This window comes from Apteryx mantelli, chromosome 1 (assembly GCF_036417845.1).
Source record: "Apteryx mantelli isolate bAptMan1 chromosome 1, bAptMan1.hap1, whole genome shotgun sequence".
Taxonomy (NCBI): Eukaryota; Metazoa; Chordata; class Aves; order Apterygiformes; family Apterygidae; genus Apteryx; species Apteryx mantelli.
In genome coordinates, this window is record NC_089978.1 from 60,987,422 (window position 1) to 61,011,535 (window position 24,114).

General features: G+C 37.5%; 1 protein-coding gene across 2 annotated transcripts in view; it reads left to right on the top strand.

Moving 5' to 3' along the window:
- The window catches only part of PCCA (propionyl-CoA carboxylase subunit alpha), a 301,944-nt gene that overhangs the window by 103,511 nt on the left and 174,319 nt on the right, over window positions 1–24,114 (top strand). For both annotated transcript variants that reach the window (XM_067293647.1, XM_067293657.1), the window contains exons 10-12: window positions 3,293–3,395; window positions 9,454–9,548; window positions 16,950–17,100. In XM_067293647.1, coding sequence (XP_067149748.1) covers window positions 3,293–3,395; window positions 9,454–9,548; window positions 16,950–17,100 — 349 coding nt within the window. The remainder of the gene's footprint in view (window positions 1–3,292; window positions 3,396–9,453; window positions 9,549–16,949; window positions 17,101–24,114) is intronic.

A 24,114-nucleotide genomic window follows, 5' to 3' on the forward strand; every position in this document is an offset into this window, starting at 1 on the left:
GAGAGAGAACTCTTAAAGGCGTCCTGTTCTCCCCCTTGTAGCATCATTCATGTTTGAAGGGACCTTGGGAAGTCATCTCATTAGCTCCCTGCACAGAGCAGGGGGTCAGCACTGAATTCGGACCTGGTTGCTTAGAGCTTTGTCCAGTCAGATCTTGAAAACCTCTGAGAACAGTGATTCCACAGCCTTTCCAAGTAGCCTGCCTCAGTTGTTATCACAGGAAATTTTTTCCCTTTTATCCAATTGGAACCTCCTCTGTTTCAATTTGTGACCAATTTCTCTTATTCTTCTCTTGTGCACCTCACTAAAGAGCCTAGCTCCCATCTCTTGGTAATGTCCTCTTCAAGCATTGGGAGGCTGCTGTTAGATCTCCCCTAAGCCTTCTTGTCTCCCAGTTAAGACCAATTTGCTCAGCCTTTCATGTGCTCCAATGCCCTGAGCATCTTCTTGGCTCTCTGCTGTTCTCACTTCAGTTTATCAACATCATTTTAGTATGAAGGGGAGTCCAAAACTGGATGCAGTATCCCAGATATGATCTAACAAGTTCTCAATAAAGGAGAATAATCACTGCTGTTCATCTACTGGCTATGCTGTGTTTGATAAAGCCCAGTGTGCTATTAGGTTTCATCACTGTCAGGGTACATTGCTGACTTGCATCACAGCTTCCTATCCACCAGGACCCCCCAGGTCATCTTCAGCAGCCAGTCAGTTCTCCAGCCTGTACCGATGCAGGGGATTAGTCTGTGCTAAGCACAGGACTTCTTATTTGTTTTTCTTGAAATTCATAAGTTGCCTACCTGCCTGTCCCTTCCAGTCTGTCTTGGTGTCTCCGAAACACAGCCCTGCCCTCAAGTATGCTGATGGTACTCCCCAGTTTAGTGATGTCCACAAATTGGTGATTGTGCATTCCAGATTATTGATAATGAGATTAAACTGATCCCAGATTAATATACCACAGAGGAGATTCACTTGTATGAGCTGCCAACCACTAGCATGAGCCCAATGATCCAGCCAGTTTTTCACCCATCTAGTTGTGTACTTATCTAGACTGTAGCATCTTAATTTAGATACAAACTGTGGGAGATCACTAAGGCATTGCTAAAGTTGAGGCAGATGACATTCAGTGTTCTCATGTCATTCATAGATCTTGTTGTAGAAGCTTGATACCCTTGGTAAATACATGTTGGTAAATCTAATCTGTTCTCAATCACTTTTTCATATGTCCAGAAATAGCTTTCAGGAGATCTTACTCCATGATTTTTCCCAGGAACTAGAGTGAGGCTGACCAGCTTGTAGTTCTTATTCTTTCGTGCACTTTCAAAGGTGGGGGAAATATTTGTCTGTCTTAGGTCATCAGGGACCTCTCCTGATATTCAAAACCTTTCAAAGATAACAGAGCATATCCCAACATATCACAATGGCATATGTACGGTTGCTTGAGGTGGGCCCTTTTCAACTTTCCGCTGGTGCCTCTGAGTGCTGACCTTGCGCACCTCCCATTGATGTGGTCCCACTGCCTCTGGGAACTGGTACTCATGCTCCCTGTAGATGGAATTACCTCAGGCCCTGCTGCTACTTGGTGACGGGATAACACTCCCAATACAAGCTTTCTTCTAGTCTAACCATTTTTTTTCTTATATTGATAAAGAGACCCAGGCCATCTTAGTGTGGTTGGTATGATCTTTTTAAGAAAGATAAAGCGCAGTTATGGTAACTTTATCACTGCAGCTTCATGGATTTGTAAAATACAAATATAAATAAGGTCAATCCTTGACCGAGACAGTCGTATTCATATATCTGTTATATATAACTTTAAAAAGATTTACAGATACATGGATTAGATAATTAGATGTAATGACTCTTTTAACAAGCATTGCAGTTGTGATTTCTAATTAGCACATATTTCAGTAAAGGAAAAATAGTCAACTGAGCATAATACTGTCTGATAGAATATACACAATGTGAAAAAAACCCCTTTGCTATAAGAATTAAAATGGCTCTAAATCTGTTTCAATAAGCACAAATATTGTGTGTGGATGTTTGTTGCCTCACTTTATCTTTTTTTTGGACAGATCAGCTAGCATACAGAATCACAAATACGTATGTCCTTGATCCTCTTGAAAAGTAATATATTGAGGTTAGATACAAACTTGTGAAAGATTACAACTGATTGCACATTGAGAATCGTCTCTCTTAAAACTGTAGCAAATAAAAATCCACAATTTTAAAATAATGTGAAGAAATGCCTTTAAATATGCATGTTTGTGTACTGTGAAACAGATTTATCTATGGCTCAGTTATGCAGTGCAAGTTTCATTTGTGAAATTGAACTAGGTTCTAGAGATGGAAAGCTATGGAAACAGTCCTGTCATAATTGTTTTTCAGTGTACAAATATCTGCATTCTACTGCATTCCAATGATTAATCCCACATAAATTTGCCCCAGACTTTTCATATATGTTGACATAATTGGGGCTAATATACTATTCAAAGAGCCTATAGAAAACTTCTCAGGAGCCTTTGAGTCTTGCACTATGGTAAACTTCACTCTGAGAAAACTTTGCATAAAGTTGTTTTTCAGCAGCAGTTATGTCCTGTAGGAGTAACCGTTTTGCTAGGAAAAATAAAGTAAAAATATCTAGTATTTTATAATCTTCATTTGTTTGAGTAATTATGTATTTGAAAGAGAAAATAGAGGGAAATATTTGGAACATGCAGTGTAAGTCTCAGTTCTAGTTTGGCAGGAAAAAAAAGTGGTATAGCTATGTGTATATTAAATGGAGTATTGTATCTTCTGGTTGCGTGTTCAATGATTGAATTTACAAGATACACAGTATTATATCTGCAGTGCTTTCACCTAATTAATGTATAACTAATCTCTGACGCGTTGAGGAGTGTATGCATTAAAAATAGTGGTAAGCTTCATCTTCACTTTTGTATAATATATATTTTACAATTTGTTTCTTTAGATTTGGTTTCTGTCTCATTTTTGTAGAAGATGCTAATGAAAAAATTCCTGCAAATCATCTTAAGTGCCCAAACTTTTTAAACACTTAAATTATCTGCAGTTTGTGAATGTAATTTTTTTGCCTTGTAAGAAAAGAAAAAAAAAGACATTTGTTGAAGAATCAAGTGCAAATGGTAAAAGTTGTAGGTTTTGGAACGGTTTGATTAAAAACTGCTAGGTGATTGGAATGAGTAACAATGCTCCTTCTACTTGTGTTCTTCAGAACTTAACTTAATCATCAACTTTTTTTAATATGGATTTATTCTTTCTCTTTTCATTATTTAAGGGAAGGTTTTAGGTTTTCATCTCAGGAAGCTGCTTCAAGTTTTGGTGATGATCGCTTACTGATAGAGAAGTTCATTGATAACCCTCGTCACATAGAAATCCAGGTTTGTATTATTATTATTTAGTTGATAATATTTGGACTAATTAAACACCTGAAGTTCAAAAAAGTGGACATTACAGGCTACAGGGAAGATGGTGCACCTTAAGTGTGGCTGCGAAGTGCCTGTGTATCGCATCCCAAGGAGTTTCTCCTTTAGCAGAGCTCCTCGAGAGTGTCATCATGTCTGTTCTGATAGAAACCTTGAGTGAGGCTGGCCAATGCAATAACAGGCTTCTATGTTTATTTGGATACCTTTAGCTTAATGTATACGAATACGTGAATCAGACATAATATAATTCTTCTGCTGGTTCTTCTGAGAGGAAGGGATAAACTGTCTCTCTGAATATTACTGAATCTTAAAATTTGTTCTATCCCAACTTTTTCTTCTTTGCTCTTCTCACCTTTACTATCTGTAAAATATTGTTGGGGCATTCTTTGGGGTAAGGGGTCCTGAACTCTTATCAAAGCCCAGATGCTGCTGCTTTACTTGTCCAGGGGTTTTCTGTTTTTCCATCATTTGTGGTAGGCAAAATTTAGGAAGAGTGGAGGGAGCTGAAGAAGTCTTTGCCGGTTTGGGTTGGCAATGTATAACATTTCAAAACTGCATGCTTATGTATACACTGTAGAATCATTTGAGCTAGCAAAGGCGCTTACAGATGTAGTCTATATGCCTCTATAAAAATAGCAGAGATTTTTAGATGGCTGTGTAGCAAAAAATTCATTTTTATCTTTGGGCTGGGTGCCCTGCTAATGCGAAGTGACATAGAACTGTTCCAGTGGACACAGCATTTCAGGCAAATTTTACTGCGTCCTCTTGTAAGAGTTTCCATCAAACTTAAAATTTTAAAACAAAACCTGTGGTTCAGTTATACAGCTGCATCAAAGGAAAAATTACAAAAATACATGAAATACTATATTTTTGTCAAATGTAATTGTTGTTAAATTTTCCATAATAATTTCACTTAGGTTTTCAACCAGATCAAGAAAATCACAACCCTATATTTATTTGTTACCAATAATTAAAAACAGAATTTCTAATACTATGTATCTTAATACAATAGTAAAAGGCTCATGTTAGAGATACAATTTTTAATGATAATCTTAGTCTTTTAAGCAGTGATACATGATTTGTTTAATATAAATGATATCAAATACATGAGGGTTTTTTTTGAGTAGCCCTTAGTCTTTTTCTGTGAAAGACAAGTTCAGTAATTCCCCCCCCCTCAATTTTTGTTTATTTTGCATTCTATTTTAGAGGAGAACAGAAATGTGCTTTTGAGTAACTAAAGTACAGTTTAGGAGACTGGTGTCCTTCCACCCTTAGCCCTGTACTCTGTGCATTTTATTAAGTGGTAGGGAATATCGTTTCAAACCCGAGGCTAAAAAAGGCCTAGAATCTGTTTTCCTGTGTCTTGGGCCATTGCTCAAACTACATGGCTATCGTACGCAATACAGCCTTCCTGTTTTTATTCTCTAGCCCTTTTTTAACAGGAAGACAATGGACCATGCTCAGTTCATTGAAAAACGTGGTTGTAGACATCTGTGCTGAGGGCTGAATTTTGAACTGTGGATCCTAACTCACTGGAGCTCTGATTCCAGTGCCATAAGCACAGCAGAGGAAATAAGATTTCAAGCACTGTTGTGCTTTACGTTTTTTTTTCTTGCAAATTCTAGCTGGCTTATAGATATTTTGGATTCTGTTCGGAAGCATCTAATGATCCTTGTGAACTAGAGGCTTTGTATCCCTTTTTGGGCAGTTTGTGATTAGAAATTAGGTGTAGTTTCCTTAACTTTCAGATTGTGACCATTTATATCTTTTATTGAATCTAGCATTAAAGCCAGACCTGCTTTCAGACAGATTCTTTAATAAAATTATGATTTAAAAGTTTGGATAAATTTGATCTTATGTAGGCAACTGGACTGTGTCTGCCAATAGTGTTGAATTAATCTCTTCTGACAAGAAATCCACAAGGAATATGTCAGTTTTCTCAACAGAAATTTCACTTATTTTCCTGGTCTAAGATATAAACTCTTTCTAAGTTGCGGTATGTTTTCTTTTACAGTGGGAGCCTGAAGTAGTTTGACAGTAGCTCGATAACTTAATGGGACAACAACAGCAAAAAATTTGATAGTGTGGAATGATTTTTAAGAGAAATATTTAACCATTTTTTTTCTGCCAGATATGTGCCCACTCAAACCTGATATACTTCCTATGTTTTTATTTATTTTAAATTTTCGTTTAACATTTGCCTGTGCACAGACTAAGTTATAGCATATGTGAAATAAAGAAACAGAGTCTGTAAAAATGAAATTTAAACCTCAGGCTATTCTTGCCTTTGAAGGATTGGGGGAAGGTATATAGTGAACACCTAGTTTCAGTGTTCCTCTTAGGTTGCAAAAGAGGTGGGTTTTCTAGAGCTTGTTCCTACATTTTCCTTATATGACTAATAATTTTTGGATACCTACATCTTTGTTTCTTGTCTGTCTCTGTCTTTTTTTTTTAATAGCTTCATACATCTTCAAGCTGTATTCCTTTCTGATGCTTGCAGATTTGGGTTAACAATGCTGTACTGTACATAAAATTCAGTCAGGCTGCTACCAGCAGTGGAAGAGGAGTCTGTTCAAGAAGAATGAAAATAAATTTGGATGTTCATTTTAATTTTTGAGATCTGACTTCAGGGAACTGTTTGGAAAGTCAGTAGATCTGAAGCAAGTGCATTCATGTGCTCAAGTGCTGTCTTGTATAGAGATGGAGTAAAGTATATGCTTCGACTTGGTATTTGTTTAGTCTTAAAGTTAGTTTTTTGTTCTAACTTTGTTTTCTAAGCTCCCTCCCTGGTCAGTGGAAAGAGATAGGCACCTTCTGAGAATTGTTCCTCCTGTCCTAGAAAATTTGGGATAAGTCACTTTCTGAAGGTCCCTCTTTTTCTTCATTGTTTAGAAAGGCAGTTTAGACAATTTCCTTAGGCTTACTGACTCTCTGCTGACTAAAGTTAGATGAGATTAATTTCTCCATACTTCTGTGAATTGAGGCCAGATTTTGCATTGTCTTGATTCTTTTAGGTTTAAAAAAGGCTACCTCAAAAAAATTAAACAGTACTGTATTTAATAACAATCAAATAATTTCACATATGGTAAGGCTATATTGTTTACACTTAAGAATTTATGGTTTTATTTATAATAAGCATACAATGAATCTTGTTTTCCTTACACAAATGCTTTGACGGCACCTTTTAACAATATCATAGCCTATCATTTTAACTTCATGTTCTAATCAACTTTAGACCTTGGTTCATTTTCAAACTACTAAATATACAAACAATTTGAGACCAGATGCCAAATATTTATTAATTTAGCAGCAACTTTTAAATAGAACTTTTTTTTAACATTCTCATATAGCTCCAAAGCATTGGTACTTAAAATTGTTAAATAAGGGGTTTCCTGTGTCTAGCTATAAAACAATCACTTTGTAAAACATAAGAAAAGACTAAAACAATTGACAGGAAAAAAGAGTCCAAATAGAGTTTGTGCTTGAACTGATTTGAAGTCTTGTTCTCCTGAAATATCTAACATAAAGGATCTGAGTTTAAAGTAAAAGTAAATGGAATGTCTAAATATTACTTGACTAAATAGGAATCCTACAACTGGAAAAAAAATTTAGCTGAATCAGGAGAGGATGTGATACATTACATTTATTTAGTGTATGGCTGTATGTAGTATATACTGATATTGTAACCATCTCATCTTACAATCCCCCAAACAGGACATTTTCTTTTAACAATATTTAGATATTTACAAAAATGCTGTAGCTGTGATGTGTATTTTTAGTGAGATGTGTACAGGAATTTTACTTCATCCCAGGAGTGATCAGAGAGCATGATTTTCAACAGCCTGTAAATGCATTCTGAAATATAATTGTTTTATGAAATAAGTACCTTCTTTAATTTCTAATAATATAAACAGTGGACCTGAGATGAATTTAAAGCCTGACACTGGATGTTACATGGCTGATTCTATTTATCACTACAGCTTCATAATGAATATTCATGTGCGTCTCTTTAAGCCATATTAACTGACAGTGGAAAAATGTTTCCTTTAAGATACAGATTGCAGAAATTAAGAATGATACAAGAAATGTCCCTGAAATGAATGAAAGTGTTTATAAGTTGGCTTGTAAAATAATTTATTATTCCTTTCAGTAAAATACATATATAGAGAGAGACGCACACAGAAGAGAGAAGAATAGTAATTTATTTTTGTCAAAATATTCTGGGACTTTTCTTGTTTGTCTGTTTCAGTGAGACCGACCTCTGCAGGAAGTTGTAGGTTTTGTAAGGAGGTCTGAAACAGAAGTGGTCTCAAGGAATCATTTTACTTGCAGGACAGAGGTTCCATCTGAGTAGCATGCTATACCCTAGAACTACCTTTTGTCTTCCCCAAACAAGTTTCTGCAGAACTCTCTCATTTAGTTCTGGACAGAATATATAGGACTAGGGTAGAAAGTTGCTTTGGACACTAACAAGGTGGTTAGTGTCCAAATCCAGCTGGGGTTGGAGCTCTCTGGTGCTACCTGCTGGGTAGGGAAGAGGGTTCTGGGAGAAGCTGTAGTTTTGGAACCCCCCCCAAATTGTTCCTCTTGCAGAACTCTTGGAGGGGATTTTTCCTCTAGAAAGTTGAATAAGTTTATGGGAGCTCGAAGAATTTCTGAGGAAAAATCTCTGCGTCTGATACAGCACAGTGCATGTGAGTTGTCTTTGTGAGGTCAGTGCCTCATTTTCTGTCACATCTACACAGATTTATTTACACTTTAGCAACCATTGGTGTTGTAGGTGCAGGAGTTCACTTGCTTAGTGTTATGCTCACTTTGTGGTGCTAAAAGGAATAAATAATACAAATTATTTGTCATGAATGTAAGCACATATGATTGAGTTCATACAGTTTGTGGAAGGTTATCTTCTCTGTTTTCAGTGCGGAGCTGCACTTTTAAAGAACGAAGCATGAATATTGGCACAGGTTCCTGCAGATCAGAGCAGGGAGATAGGTGGAAGAAAATGATTAGAGAGAAAATTTTATAAGGAAGAAGGGAGCAGGTATGGTCCACGAAGAAAGAAATTCTTCCAAAGAATTAGAAAGCGTATAGAGTATAAGATCATAAGATTGGAAGATTCCAGTCTCCTGCTACTGGAAGCAACTATGCCGTACCATCCATTACATAAAGTGATAATACTCCTTTTCTTACCTTCCAGTTTGAAGTTGCAGTATCAATTGAGAGTTCTGTGATGCTGAACTTGTGTTTTTTTCCTAACATGAAGTTTAGGTAGTTGAAATTAGACCTAGACGCTTGGCTGCATTTAACTCTTTTGTGGACTGAAGTTGCAGCCAAGAACTGTTGTTGTCTTCTGATTGTTAAGAAAGTCCTTGAAACTGCTGCTTTAATTTCCATTGAAAGTGTTGGGAAGTAGCAAGCTTTATTCCCCTTAACAAAAGATTGCAAAGTTTCTGAAGAATTTGCCTTTTTGTTTGAGGACAGGGTGCTGTAGTTAGCTAAGAGATCTCTACCAGCCATTGTTTCTGAAAGCTTTTTTCTGTAGTTCAGGAGCTACACTTGACATCCTTCAAGATTTTGCTCTTTGTTGAGATAAGATTCTGCTTGACAAACTGCTTCTGAGTATTTTATTATGCAATACAATTTTAGAAGCTTGAATTTTTATCTTGCCTCAGTCTTTTGATTTCTAATTTCTTTCACTTTCTCACAAATTTTGAAGTTTTTTCCCCCTCCCGTGTTCTACGTAGACTCTCTATGGAGGCTTTAAAAATGATCATCTTTAGAATTTTAAGTAGCATTCAATTGATATTTCAAATGCATCTAACTTTCTAGAATGACAATTTTTTCCCAAAGTTCACTTCTAGATTGGGGGAAAAAAAATTAAACTAATTGAATGCTGCATTTTTATTTTATTTTTTTTAAACAAGTAAAACATATAGCTGGCTGCAGGTCGTGGAATGTCAGAAGGCCTCACGCATGCATTGCATACATTAATAGCAGTGTGTTATTGTTCCAGGTTTTAGCAGATAAGCATGGCAATGCTTTGTGGTTAAATGAAAGAGAATGCTCCATTCAAAGAAGAAATCAAAAAGTTGTGGAGGAAGCACCAAGGTAGGTATACTGGACTCTATGCAGACTGAGAAAGCACTTTTGGAAAGCTACTGATTTTATTTATTGTACAAATGCAAACACCATTTATTCTATTAAAAAAAATAGTGTGTAGTATGTTACTGTTGTTTGACTGTAAGGTGATTTTGATGTTGCACTTAAGAGGGTAGTTTGGTCTTGCTTCATGATGTTTATGTAAAAAGAAAACCAGTGTTGAGTTATTAATTTTTTCATGATCTTGTGTAAAATAGATGCATGTCTTGCCAATCAAATATATGGGTATGTAAGTTGGCTTGCCTAACATGCCTGAGATTTTTCCTTTTCTTTGCCCTTCAGCTTTTGGATTTAAGAGTCAAATAAAATATGAAATAAGTATTCAGTTTACCATTCTTAAAGATATTTGACTGTGTTATGCCAGTTGTCAGGGGACTAAATAATTCTCTATTTATTTCCATGTTAAATGGAATGTGAAGTACTAAGTATTCTGCACCACTTTTAGTACCATTCAGGTTAGTGACCTGTGGATGTAGGTATCCAATAACTCAAAAGTATTAAATGATCTTAATCCATGGATTTCAAAAGGAGCTGAAATACATCGATGCTGTGCAAGATATAGTCTTGCTGTATTTTCTATTGCATGTACTTTACCAGAAAATACACATAGAAAAAAGGGAAGGGGGAAACTATGATTTCAGAAAACCAGACATAGATATCTGACTAGCTGTGTGGTTTCCCTATGTAATGTGTTCACCAGTTGGGATGGGTTTGCTGTTGTTTTATAGTGCAGAACTATGTGATGCAACAATTTAGGATATGAAAAAATACATAATTCAATGGACATTTATTTAGAAGTAAAATATAAGTTAATGTTGGCCATAATTGTTGGACTGCCCCTGTTTGATCTGAAGCCTCCAGATTTCATGAACAAAAACAGTCTTATTAGACATAAGGCTTCTGAGAAATCCTCTAGTACTGCAGGAAGCAACAACAGCTATTAATGTATTTATTACTAACTATGTATCCTCCAACTTAAACTTTTTTAAAAATTAAATTTAAAATCTAGATCATAATGTAGTATGTGTGTGTACATGTATGTGTATACACACACACACATATATATAAAAAAATAAAATATACATGCACACCTCTAAGCACTTAAGAGTAGATGGTTTTTGCCTCCACATTACTTGTAAGGCACTGCCTGCTCATACGCTATGCCTGTGGTCAATTCCATGGAGTGATAGGTCATTCTCTCATCAGCCAAGTGTGATCAGAGTGTTTTCCTTCATCAGAGGTATCAGCCTTTGTAACTTCCTTTGCCTTTTCCATTGTTGTTGCCAGTAAGTTTTCTCATCCCTTCCCATAACCCTACAATGGCCGGTGGGCAATCCAAGAGCTTCCAAAGTTTGGCATGAAAACTCTTTCTTGTTATTGAATGTCTTGGACTCTGCCAGCCTCTTATTGACACCTTTGGAAGTCTTATGTACTTTACAGCTGCTCACAGATGACTGCATAAGTTATTTATTTATAAAGGGTGCCCAAGAGTTTTGCAGATAAGCAGGGCACTCACTGCTTCTGTGAGACATCACAGCAATCCTAAAGCCTGAAGTTAACCCTTCCTGTTAATGATGCTTCACTTAGCGTCATTCATTAATGACTCCTAGAAACACCTTTTCTTGTACTGCTGGGTGGAGGAAGTATGAAGTCTCCACTAGTCCTTTTTTTCCCCTGCCACTGAGAACTCTGAGCTAGGCTCTTTTTTTTTTTTTTTTTGGGCAGGAAGTCCAAGAAATAGGGATGCTATGGCTAAAAATGTTTATTCATTTTCTGTACAATTTAGGGTTTTTGCCTCTGGCCTCTCCTCAGGCCTTTTTGCCTATGATGGCTTTTCTCGAAGTATCAAGTGATTTTAAAAGCCTGGTTGTTGAGGGTCATTTGACTTTGAGAATAATATTTGCAATTTTGTTAAAGCCAAATAAACGTTCAGCTGTTGGGATGTATCCTAATAGGATCCTCTTGTGTTTGAATCTCTGGTTTTCCTAAGGAAGTTCAGTCTTTTGTGAAAATATCTCTTTTGAGGAGAGAAAGCTCTTTAGCTAGCACCCTGATGAGGGTACTGTATTCAAGGGAGTCCTGGTGTACATGGTGGGCAAATCCCTCAGTTTCAAATAGGAGACCAACAAACTTTTCTTTTCCCTTTTACCATAGTCAGTTGTCCTACTCCATCTATTCTGGGAAGTGTAGACAGTAAGGTTTGTCTGAGCACTGCCCACGTTCTAGTTAGTGCTGGGCCTCAGCTTCTTGGCATGCTTTGGCAGCCAGGCAAAACTTCTTGCCTTTTATGATAATTTTGTCTTTACCCCAGCTTTGTACCTTTTTGGGAGATGCTCTTGACTTTTCACTTTACCACGGAGTTTGAAACTTAAACAGATAAGCAGCATTTTATAGTCTGTTAATCTTCCCTGATTCAGTTTTTGTTTCTGCTCTACCTAAACTCTTCTCCACTCCTTTTCAGAGACAGTTGCTATGAGTGTGTGAACTTTGGCAAGAGTTGAATTCCTCAGTGGATCTCAGGGGAACCACTTAGTGGTCCTTCATCTCAGGAGAAAACAGAGTAAGAGAAAGCAGCTGTTTTCTGGTACCAAAAATAGAAGGGAGGCTCAAGACTCATCCTGGGATAAAAATGATTGAATGCATTTATTTGGAAGGTCAAACTCAGCATAGTGTGTCTAGCATCGTTTTTGCTTCAGAGTGAATTTGCTTGTGCAGATCTTAACCTAAAAGGAACTTCTATGATTTAGTCAGATCTTGGACTGGAAGAACTTTAACTTTGCCTTAAGTCAGAATCAGTTTTAGTATTCTTACCTGTTGGTGTCTCTGCTGTGATCTTAAGATCTTCTCCATGTAGAGTAACAGGGCCCATAAGACTTATCAGAAAATCCATTGATCCTTTAGGACTAAATGTAAATATACAATTCTTAGTTAACTTCATATTCAACAACTGGAGCTCAGAGGAGTACTCTTAAACTTCACTTTGGTGAGAGCAGGCCTCCTATCTCACCCTTTCAGGACCTGTTAGAGGCTCTTTAAAGCACTTTAACTTTGCTTCACCACTTAGGTGAAGGATTGTCCAGTAGTTCTGAGGCACTTGGCTATTTGTGCTATTTGATGCCCAAAGTTAGTTTTTATACATATTTTCTAGTTTTGGGTTCAGACTGTCTGTGCACTGAGCTATTGGACATGTTGCCAGCTTTCCCAAAAGGGTCTGGGATTTTCTTATGGTGGAGTGCTATGCAAGGTCTGCAAAGAAAGGACCTTCCACATGCTATGACCATCCAGCACTATCCTTTACTTTAACAGTGAAAGAAATCAAGCATTTGATCCCCCATGGAACACCATTTAGATATCATTTCTTCAAGTGCTGAGCTTCAGGACACTGTTAAACCTTCTGTCTTTATTTCCAGGCCTTTCGTGAACAAGTAATGATGGAACAGCACCCTGCCATTGTATTCTATATTAGCATGCAAGATGCATACTAGCACCCACAGTGAGCAAGTCGTCATAACTTAGTAGCTGCCTACTTACTCTTCTTTGTTATGCCTGTTCTCCAGAGGTTTTAGGTGATGCCACATCCTTTTCATAAAACCTAGGCACACAATACTCTTTCAGAATATGGTTATTGTTAGGACGCACTCTTAACCTTTTCCCAAAGTTTCCCTGAGTTCCATCTCAGCCAGGAGACCAATTTCTTAGTATGTTTTTTCCTTATTTTTTTTTCCTAGCCATATGCATTCAGAGTTGAGCTGCCTTATCTATTCTAGGTATTAGTTTTGCAGTGTCTTTTTAAATTGAAAGATGTCCTTTCAATTTCAGTTCAAAGGACAAAAATGTTTTTTCTCTTTCTGCCTGTGACAAAGATCTAAGAGATGGGAGGTTTCAAAAGGGAGACTATTTCACCAGTAAGTGATTGCATTAGAATGTACATGAAATGGTTAAACTATTTTTGTGACCTTTTTGTCATGCACCATTTTTAGCTTCTTTCAGGAATGTTTCTGTCCCTGGAAGCTGCATGGACTGTGACTTCTTTTACTTTCTCCAGGCACTAAGTGCTCTCTGAAAGATCTCAGTGTGATGCCAAGTACTTTAGGACCATATTCCAAATTAACTGTCAGGATGCTTCTTGAAGTTATCCACAATTTGAATCAGAGTATATACACAAGCATGTGGTGGAAAAGTATGTTATTGAACTATCTTGTATGTACATGTTCTTCTTAGAGTTGTGCTGTGTATATGTACATCCAGAACTTACATTTCCTATAACTCTCTCTAGAAATCCTTGAAGGATTCTGGGTTAAGAGAAAATGAGTCTGTTCCTTTCGTGTCTATGTACATGATTTGTAGGTGGGCACAATTTAGGCATTGGGGCAGAACTGTCTCTCTTCTCAAATACTTTAACATCTTTATGCCTGCAGTGTGGCAGTACATGTAGACATTCCAAAGAAGAGCAGTTATTGTAGATGAGTAATTTTTTTTAAACAAATCGTATACCCAGCTATTTTCTAAGAGCAGTTAAGCTGAGCTTGAAGTTAAGAAAATGAAGATACTAGCTTCTCCCAGCATAGTGGTATCTTCAGAGGAAGGGTAAATGTTCTAAGTGAATTATCATTGGTTTTTTTTGTGCAAGTTGAGCAATAAATTTTCACTGACAGTGTATTGTGTGCGCTTTTCAAAATACGCAGCCTGATCTCTGAGTGAAGATGATGAAGGTATTTTGGGAAATATTTTTTGATGAACTGGGGGTGAAGAGGTAACATCTTGCCCATGTGGTCATCTCTCTGGATATAGAAACAATAGAACAAGCAAATTGTATTGTCTTTGATCAGCTTTACAATAGCTTGAAGAAGGTCTTATGACTGAAATGTCAGGTCTGATCTTATTTTTTCTTTCTAGTTCTTTTATCTTGTGAATCCCTTTTATTTTGCAGCCTTCATGCTGCCACAGGAGCTATTTGGTCGAAAGAATAACAGGTATAGGTGGGAGAAAAGGAGGTGAAGTCAGGTTTAAAATGCTGTGTTTTCAAGTGATGCCTAATTAGGTTGGAGAAGAGTTATTTCAGTTGTAAAAGGTGAGTGGTTAAAGAAGGGAGAAACAATATATATGAAAGGTAAAGCAGCAGAGGAGAATAGGAAAACTTCAGTTAATTAACCTAGCTGATTGCAGGGATAATCCAGTCATTTTAGAACATAAAGCTTAACCACATGGCCGAGATAAAGTTTAGCAGTATGACACCTCTATTCCATTCTTTGGCTACAGCAGGAGGTAACAGAGACATCTCAGACCTACATTTAACAAACATAGGAAGACACCACTGTAAAAAAGGGGAGTAACTGTCTTTCATCCGTCTGAGAAGTAATAATGGTTATTCTTACAGTATGAAGCCAATATTGAAAAGGTTTTGTTCTTCACAAGCCACTCGTATTGAACTTTCATGACCAAAACCCTGCAGAAACCCTGAATTGAATTGTAAGTTGTTAATTTTGTCTAATGAGTTATCTTCATTGACTTGGAATAAGAAATATGAATCTTTTATATTACCAGTGCCTATTTGAGATAGGTATGACACAGGTTTGCACTTCTGTTTTTTCCTTTGATCTGGCATAGGATCTGCTGGTAGCTTTCTTGGGGTCAGACTTGATTTCCTTTTCACATTGATCCTATTCTTTGCCAGGAAAGAAGATTCTTCCAAAATTCTAAAAATGCCTGTTTCACTGTCCATCAGAATCCACCTGCACTGGCACTGGAAGGACTGAGGCTCTAAGTAGCACTTTTGCTTTGAAGAGAAGGATTTCATTATCTCTGAACTTGCCTAAATACATCTGCCTTTTTTTGTGATGTCAAATATGACTTGTTCTACTGGCAGAAGTCTCTAGCTCTCCTGGGAATATTTGCCTTAATGAAAAACCTCAGAGGAAGTGCTGAAAGTAAAGTCGTGGCCCAGCGATGGTTTCTGAGTAGATTCTTGGGCTCAGATGGAGCTTCCCAGAGTTTCATGGGCCACTTCAAATAGATGAAGGCTCCTGATTGGTCTTTGCAGAATTAGGACCCACTTCTGAAGACACCCCAAGAGAAAAATTTGGTGTAGCAGCCTTTTCATTCTAAATAGTAACTTACGAGTAAGGTAGAAGTGACTTCCTATTCCCTTACAAAAGTACTTCTTAAAGTGATAGCTGAGTTGTGTGCCTCAGTTAAGTTGCCACAGGAATGTAATAAACATTTATATACTTCTATAAGATAAACTGCTAAATGTTGGTTTTTGTTGCAAGTCAGTGTGTCAGCGTGAAGGCAGAACTGTTTCACAGCTTCGATGGAAAGCCACTGAAATTTCCCTAGCTCTAAATTAACAATCTGTACAGGTTGATCTAAATCTGATTTTGCAGTACAGAAGAGAAGAACAAGCAAAATATGTATCTTCCTGAATCTTTCAGTTCACTAGACCGATGGAATGATGTATTGCTCTCCTAGAGTGGGCAGGCTTGGCATTTGGGCAGTGGTCACAGTGGCTCCTGAGCTGGTAACTTTAGGGGCCCTTAAGTGGCACCCATGGTGTGTGAAGTGGAATGAACTGCAGTTACAAACACAGATAACTAAATGTTTTTGATTTACAAGTAAATCTGAGAGAGGAAATACTGGGCATGAAACGGTGATGCTGTTACTGTTTTTTTAGTTAAATATTAATGAATATTCAGATTTTCTTCATTATGCTCTTACCCACATAAGAAAACCAAACTAATACTTTGTGAACTTCCAGAATTTTGTTATTGCATAGTGTGTCACTGAAATGGCCACGCTGTTTTAATTCAGAGTCAAGAACACCCCCTCCCCCGCCCCCCCAACTTACTATCTTCTTTTTTGGCATTCCAATTTTCATTGGATGATTTCTTTTCTTACAGCTTCATCATGGCTCCTTACTTTTTAATTACGGTTAAAAAAAGCATATATGCCTTCCAACGAGTCATGGATTTGTATATACTTGTTTTATTTAACTTACATTTTTATAGATGTGTTGTAAAAAAGTTTTTTTTATTTTTATTTTAAAGAATACTGTTATTTATCCTGAGTGTCCTGTACTTTAGCTGTGATTGTGAAGGGTGCAGTGTATTTTTTCAAAGGATCTTAAAATGAAATGTTTTTCTTCTAAAGCTCTAAGGCTAATCTTGAGACATGAGAAGTCAGAAGATTTAGCAGTATTTTTGCACCAATATAAATGCAATGGCAAATACTTGACAGTCTTGACATGATGTCTTCATAACTTAATGTTGTCCTCCTCTTTTGGTATTAGTTTAAGTAGAAGATTGAATCATTTAATTCCATTTTTTGACTAAAGGCATTGTTTCTGTATTGTAGCACTTTTCTGGACCCTGAAACTCGAAGAGCAATGGGAGAACAAGCAGTAGCTCTTGCCAAAGCAGTAAAATATTCCTCTGCTGGAACAGTAGAATTCCTTGTGGACTCCAGGAAGAATTTCTACTTCTTGGAAATGAATACTAGACTTCAGGTAAGAAAAACAACTCTTCAGATTCAGAGAAGTGTTATTTAAAAAAACAAAACATAACCTCTTTCCATACTTAGGGTCTACTGCTGCAAAGACTGCATAACTAACTAGATGCGTGTAAGCACTTCCCACTGAAGTTAAAAGGGTTACTCACTTAAGTAAGCCTGTGTATATAAGACTGTGCAGCAATGAGCCCTTCACAGCACTCAAGTAAGCACTCGGAGCTTTTGCTCTTTGTTGCACTTGACCTAAAGACCTTGCAAGAGGTCACCATTAAGTGCCACTGTGAGTTCACAGTAAGTGGCTGGCCACTATGCTTTGATGCTTTTTCCCACTGGCCACTGAAGTTTCCTTTTTATTTCTTATACTTTGGTAATAGTTTGAGTTTCTCCAGGAGGAGGATTAAAACTGTATGCGTATATCAGAAATGAAAATCGCTAGCAATATTAATATAGTTGAAAGCATGGATGACATCATGGTGTAGGTTTTTTTAACAACTCCTGTAGTTAAATAGTAGCTGTTATAATGTGGATTACAAATGAATGGACAAACATAGTGTTTCATGGACAACCTCTTCTATGCCTTATTTCACTACTATAGTGCGTATCTGGTCATAATCTAAGAAAATGGGCACATAATTTGAAGTCTGGGTGTCATTCTCAAAGATAGGAAGAAAGCCTAACTTGTGAACAAGTAATACTGTAATCTTTGTCCTCCTTCTCTGACTTCAGATAATAACAGAAGGATTGAAATGTGAAGTCAAGCAATAGAATGATTAACCCTTTATTCTTTTAGATGTATTTAATTAGGACTGTGTTCTATCTGCTGCTTGTACATGTGGACAGCGATAGAAAAAGCATAAAGACATCCCTGTAATCCCAACATCTTTGCATGACTTTGTATGCTTTGACTTATATGTGACTTCGGAGGCCAGTAACTAGCAGTGTAACCCAGGGGTCAATAGTGGATCTAATCCTGTTCAACTTGTTCATCAATGCCCTGGACGAAGGGACAGAGTGCACCCTCAACAAATTTGCCGATGATACAAAACTGGGAGGAGTGGCGGATACACCAGAGGACTGTGCTGCCATTCAGAGAGACCTGGACAGGCTGGAGAGATGGGCAGAGAAAGAACCACATGAAGTTCAACAAAGGGAAGTGCAGGGTCCTGCACCTAGGGAGGATTAACCTCATGCATGAGTACAGGTTGGGGGCTGACCTGCTGGAAAGCAGCTCTGCGGAGAAGGACCTGGGAGTGCTGGTGGACACCAAGTTAAGCATGAGGCAGCAATGTGCCCTTGTGGCCAAGAAGGCCAATGGTATCCTGGGGTGCATGAGGAAGAGTGTTGCCAGCAGGTTGAGGGAGGTGATCCTGCCCCTCTACTCAGCCCTGCTGAGGCCCCATCTGGAGTCCTGTGTCCAGTGCTGGGCTCTGTAGTGCTCAATTCTGCTTTTGCTAGGAGTTTGTCTGGTAGGCACAATCTAATTTACCTCAGACTCAGTTAAAAAAGGTAATGGTTAATTGCTGTGTACTGTTTATGAAAATGTTATGAAGAATTCCTATCTCTTTGAATACATGCTTTATGCTTTTCCCAGTTTGGTAGTTTTTGAGATAACTTCCAGTGACCCTCCATACTCTTGTTTACATAGGAGAAATTCATTTATGGATTTCTTTGTCACCCACCAGAAGTTCCAAACCATTTCCTTGTTACAATATTTCCTTGGCTATCAAGGTATTATTTAGCCTGACCTGCAAAGGGAATTGGCAATCAAGTATCTTTGGAGATGATTCTCTTTGCAAGTTTTTTTCTAAGATGTTATCTTTGCTGTGTTGTGGTATCTCTTCTTCCCACCCCTTAATACATAGTGGTAAGAGTGTTTGAAGTCAAAAACCTCAAACTTTTAATTGTAGAGGTCTCCACATAGGCAGTAAGAAAGCTTTCACAATTCCAACTTTAAGGACTTTAAAGTCTCCTTTTGAAATATAGCCTAAGCAGCTTGACAATCCCCTTTAATAGCAGACTCATTCTTTCTAACTCTTAAGAAATTTACTAATCTCAAATTACAGCACTTGTGTAGATATTCTCTAATTCCTCTATCTTGACTATGTATTGCCTCTAATTAGCATTTCAGTTTGAGGCTGGAGAGTAGTAATTTTCTGCAATTCTTCCCCGGGCTTACCCAATTGATCTGTCACTTTTCCCAGGTCTCAAGCTTTACTTTCTGTTCAGTTAACAGTTATGCAACTAACATCTAGTTCTTGCTCCCTTCTATTAAGAGCCAAACATAGAAACTCTAATGAAGCTTGTCCAGATTTAACTTTAGAACCAGGAGAGTCTCCAGATGTCCCTGTATTGCTTTAGCCTTTTCTTCTTGCATCTCCTAACTGTGAATGATGGCTAATGGGCTCACCTGCCCTATTTTTGCAGAACACTCAACAGTTGGAAGAACTTTCCTGAGAGACACACATCTTGTCCATAAATGATGCCCCTAAAGTCTTTGTCAGTGTGTGTTACAGACGCAGCTATCTGTCAGCATCATCAGAACATGTCTGCTAAATTAAACAGTTTCCTGTATCTTTGTTTTAATGTTCTTGAAATCACTAATCAGATCATTGCAGCCTTTTTACTTTAGAGTCTGATACAGACTTCAGAATAAACTTGTATAAAGCTAACTAAATCATATCCAACATTTTGCACTATCTGCTGATTTCTCCCTTCCCTCCTTTTAGGTGTATGTCGTGGATCTCTTCCAGTATTTCTTGTAAACTATTTTGTAGTAATTGAGTTGTATTATTATTTGGCTATCTTTTTGATGGGCTCTTTGGGAAGATACCTTTTTTGCCATATAGTCCTGAAAGCAAGCATAAATAACTCCTTACAAGAAGTTTATATTTTATTTAGTTTTGGTAATAAGTGCTGCAATGTATGAGGTTGTAAAGTTAATAAAGTTGGTGAATCAGCTCTATTGTCACTTGTATACTACACAAATCTGTTACAGATGTTTCACTCCCTCCAAGTGATTCAGGCAGAATGAGTTATTCTTTGCTGTTGGCAATGTATGTTTTGTTGTATCTGCTTTTCTGCCATCTTTCAGAGGCTAGCTGGTAAGTGTGAGGCAAGATTGGAAAATTGCATAGCAAAATGAGTTAGTTCTTGCTTTTCACAAGAAGACGTAGAAATGTCTGCCCTACTGGCTACAAGTGAACTTCCTGTGTGTTGTCATTTAATGCCCATTTTGAATGGTTTTCAGGCAGTTATCACTGTTAGAATTGCTGAGACTGACCAGATGTTGAATATCTGATGTTTTATAGCTGCCCACACTGCGATTTTCTTTGTGTTACCTGGTTGTCATTGGCTTAATAAAAGGCAGTCATAAACCAAAGTAGCCAAACAAGAGCTTTGAAATAAATAAAAGCTGCCAAGCCCTTAGACTGATAACCTTTTTAACCTGCAAACTGTGTTGAAATGTCAAGCTAGTGTCAGAAATGCTGGCTTTCAGGAGAAAAGTCTCTTTTGCTTTTCACTGGAAGACTAGAAATGTTCCCTTTTGACTTTATATTAAGAGAGTCTACAGTCTGTAAATAAAGAATATCTATTTGCATAGGGGGTACGGTGTGTCTAAGCTTCTTAAGTGTGAATCGGTTGGTGACAGCAAAGAGAAAGTATCAAATGTTTTAGAAGTTGTTGTTTGTAGTACCTTGAATTCAGAAGCATCCCTGGTTGGCTTAAGAAGAAAGGTGTTTTACTGGTATGAAGAAAGCAGTTACCCTAAGTATAGTTTACGTCTTTACACATAAATTATGTCTGATCATTTGTATTCAGTGCAATGGAGTTGAGAAATGCGGTAATTTGTGAGAAGCAGTGTGTTTTTCCTCATGCAGCAATTTAAATATTTTTCTGTCAACACCGTTTTTAGAGAATAAACGTTGATTTTTGTGGAATATTCTGTTGACATGTAAAAGGTTTATTGAAAGCAAATGGCATATCTTTGTTTCTGTTTTGCAGTTAATTACAGTAGTGTTTAACTATTTTATGTAAATGTGTTTTCAAGTTCTTTTAAAGTAAACTGATGCCAAGCCCTGAGGTTGTACATTAACTTCCACGTACACATAAAACATTATCAGTGTTAAGATTTTTGTTAATCTCTTCTAGTGTTTTTATCAGACTTTAGCAGCTCCTGGAAAGTGTTATGCTCCAGAGCTTTGGTTTTGTACAGAACGGGCAATGCCTGGTGTAAACTACAGAGGAAGAATTTGTTACATGCGCCGGTTTTGTCTCTTTATACCTCCCTTTTCATCTGTGTTCATGGGAGAATAAAAAGCATGGTTGGGAAATATCTAGGAGTATGTACAAATCCTGTGGGTTGTTACTTGGAGCTTCACTGTTTTTAAACTCTTGGTTCTGACAGTTTCTTAACGGTATCTGTCTTCCATTGCATGTCCTTAGGCAGCACCTGCTATGTGTTTGCTCAGTAAAAAAGAGAGGAGTGTTGGAAAATATTGCAGCTGCACTATGTAAACAGGAGCAGCAAAATACAAATAGCAAAGCGATGAGCTCAGTCTGAAACGCCAGATAAAACCACAGTGAGTGTTGACTTTGATATCTGTAGCAGGCCCATGAGATGGCAAGAGATGGTTTTGTTGTCTACATGTGCATAACTGTCTGGAGGACGGATTGTGCTAGGTGGGAAGGAGCGCGGGAGCCATGAAAGGGGCTGTCAGTAATTAGAGGAGCAGATTTCCACGAAGTCTGAATGGAGGCGTTTCAAAGGAAAACCTCAAGTGACTTTGTCTGCCAGTGGCTGAGACACTTCTTCATATTTCTTAATACTGGAATCTTGTTTTGCTGTGACACTTGCCTTTAGTCATTTTAAATAGGCTAACGAACAGTGTCAGACGGTAAAGACTTTCAATTGCTACTAACCTGGGCTGGATTTGAACTCCTGACCTAAAGGTGAAAGGTCTCTTATCCCATTACCGATCCCCTAAGCCCACCAGAATCCATTCTGCACACAGTTTATACCAGCTGTTCATGGCCATTTTTAGAACCGAAAGAAAAGGTGATTTTGCTGCCAAACAACACTTCTTCACACAAGAGGGTCAGCCGACAACAGTTAACCAGATTTTTGCCACATTCTTGCCTCCTAATGCAACTTCCATTATGTAGCTATTGGTTGTCTGCTTTTCAGGCTTTCCAAAAGAGCTACAGAAAAGCGTTGCTAATTGTTGTTGACAGAAGAGAACGACATTGTTTGTATAAGTCATTGAATCTGAAAGATGCCATTAACAGTGCTGCCAGGGCATGGAACGATATCTTAGAGACAACATTACCACGTAAGTATCATAGAAAGCTGCTAAAAAAGTAGGAAAAAAGGAGGTTTCTCTCCATTTTTAATAAACCGAGAAACAAAAGGTCATTCTTCAAGTGGCACATTAGTTCCTTTGCTTTAGCAAATTTAGTTAAAGAACATACAAGAATGGCTGCAGTGTGACAAGAGCCATCTTGAATGAAGGAACCTGAGAAGCCATTAATACTTATTGCTAAATGTAATGAAAGCAGAAAAAATAGCATCTATAGTAAAGAAGGTGTAAGACAATTTTGGTGGGTGTAAATTTCTTTATTTTCTTATTTGCCACGTGTTGTGGAAAGGAAATTGTGTAGAATTACTGAGTTGAAAGATTTTTTTTGAACTGTGGGATCTTAACTTTGGAAGATATCTTGAAATTGTGAGCTAAATAACCTGTTGGTGTAAAGTGTGTGCAGTTTAAATCACAGAAAAGACAGATTCACTATTCATAAGCCATGTAAGTGGTTTTTGACCTATGTCAAAACAATAAACGAATCCTTGCAAAGAAAAATTGATGAAACTGAATCCACAGGTACTGGAAGATAACATCCTTTGAGGAAGCAGATTAAATATTTCAAAGTTAGTATCTACTGTCTTAAATTAGTTGGTATCAAATGTCTATGCATTAGTGTTTTTCTGAAGCATCTTATGAAATAATTAAAGACGTCTACATGAGCATCTCAGTTGACAGAAATTGCTAATAAATCAGAAAAGAAACAGCAATTCCTGTTATATACTGTGTCTATATAAAATGGCAACATAGAAAGCAAACTTCCTGTTATGCTTTCCTGTGTGATTTCCACTGAGTCTTTACATCAATCCAACGTTCTTCCTGAAAATCTTTATTTTTTATTTCTTATTTTCATTTTTTAAACCAAGTGCCCCAAAGACTGTTGTGAACTACTGCAAAGGGCTTATATTGCAGAAAGAAAATGTGACTCTGGAGTGCTCTCTACTTGTAGTAGTCAAAAACCTGGCATGCTTGAATAGCAGAACATGTGGGGACCTCCATTGCTGTTCAGTCCTCCAAAATAAAAAATAGGTCTACTGAAATAAAGGAAGCTGAGGAGCACCTGTAAGTTGGTGGGTTTGGGTCAAGCGATGTTAGTTTGGTTGTAGAGGAAGAGCACATGGGATCCCAGGTGAATCATGTTTCCTGGAGACTGTGGTGTATATTGAAAGTTTTGAGGTTATTTTTTTGAATGTAAAGGAGTATATGATATTAGCCGGGGACTTCCACTTTTAGGGATGATGTATATAGGCTGTAGTTTTAAAAACTTCTGAAATTTAGATTTTCTTGGCCTCTGTGCTCTATTTGAATGCTCCAACTGGTGTGTGAGAAACTTGATGCCTTATGAACACAGGGGCAAGAGTGTAATCTATGAGAATATCCAGAAGTGTTTGCTATTAGATCTGAGCACCTCATCAGTCATGAGAAAAACTATGTCCTGAATTATTCCTCTTCATATAAGGGAAGCATCCATTACTAATTTAACTCTTAGCTCACACTGTTTATAAAAATTGCGTGACTTCTCGTAGCTGTGGATGAACCCCAGTACAGTAAGGCTCCAAGACTGTTGGTGATCACAGAATAGGACTGAGAATTAGCAGCCTCTCCGTACTGTGCTGGGAAGTGATGCCAGCTGGACTGTGGTGTTGACAGGTTCC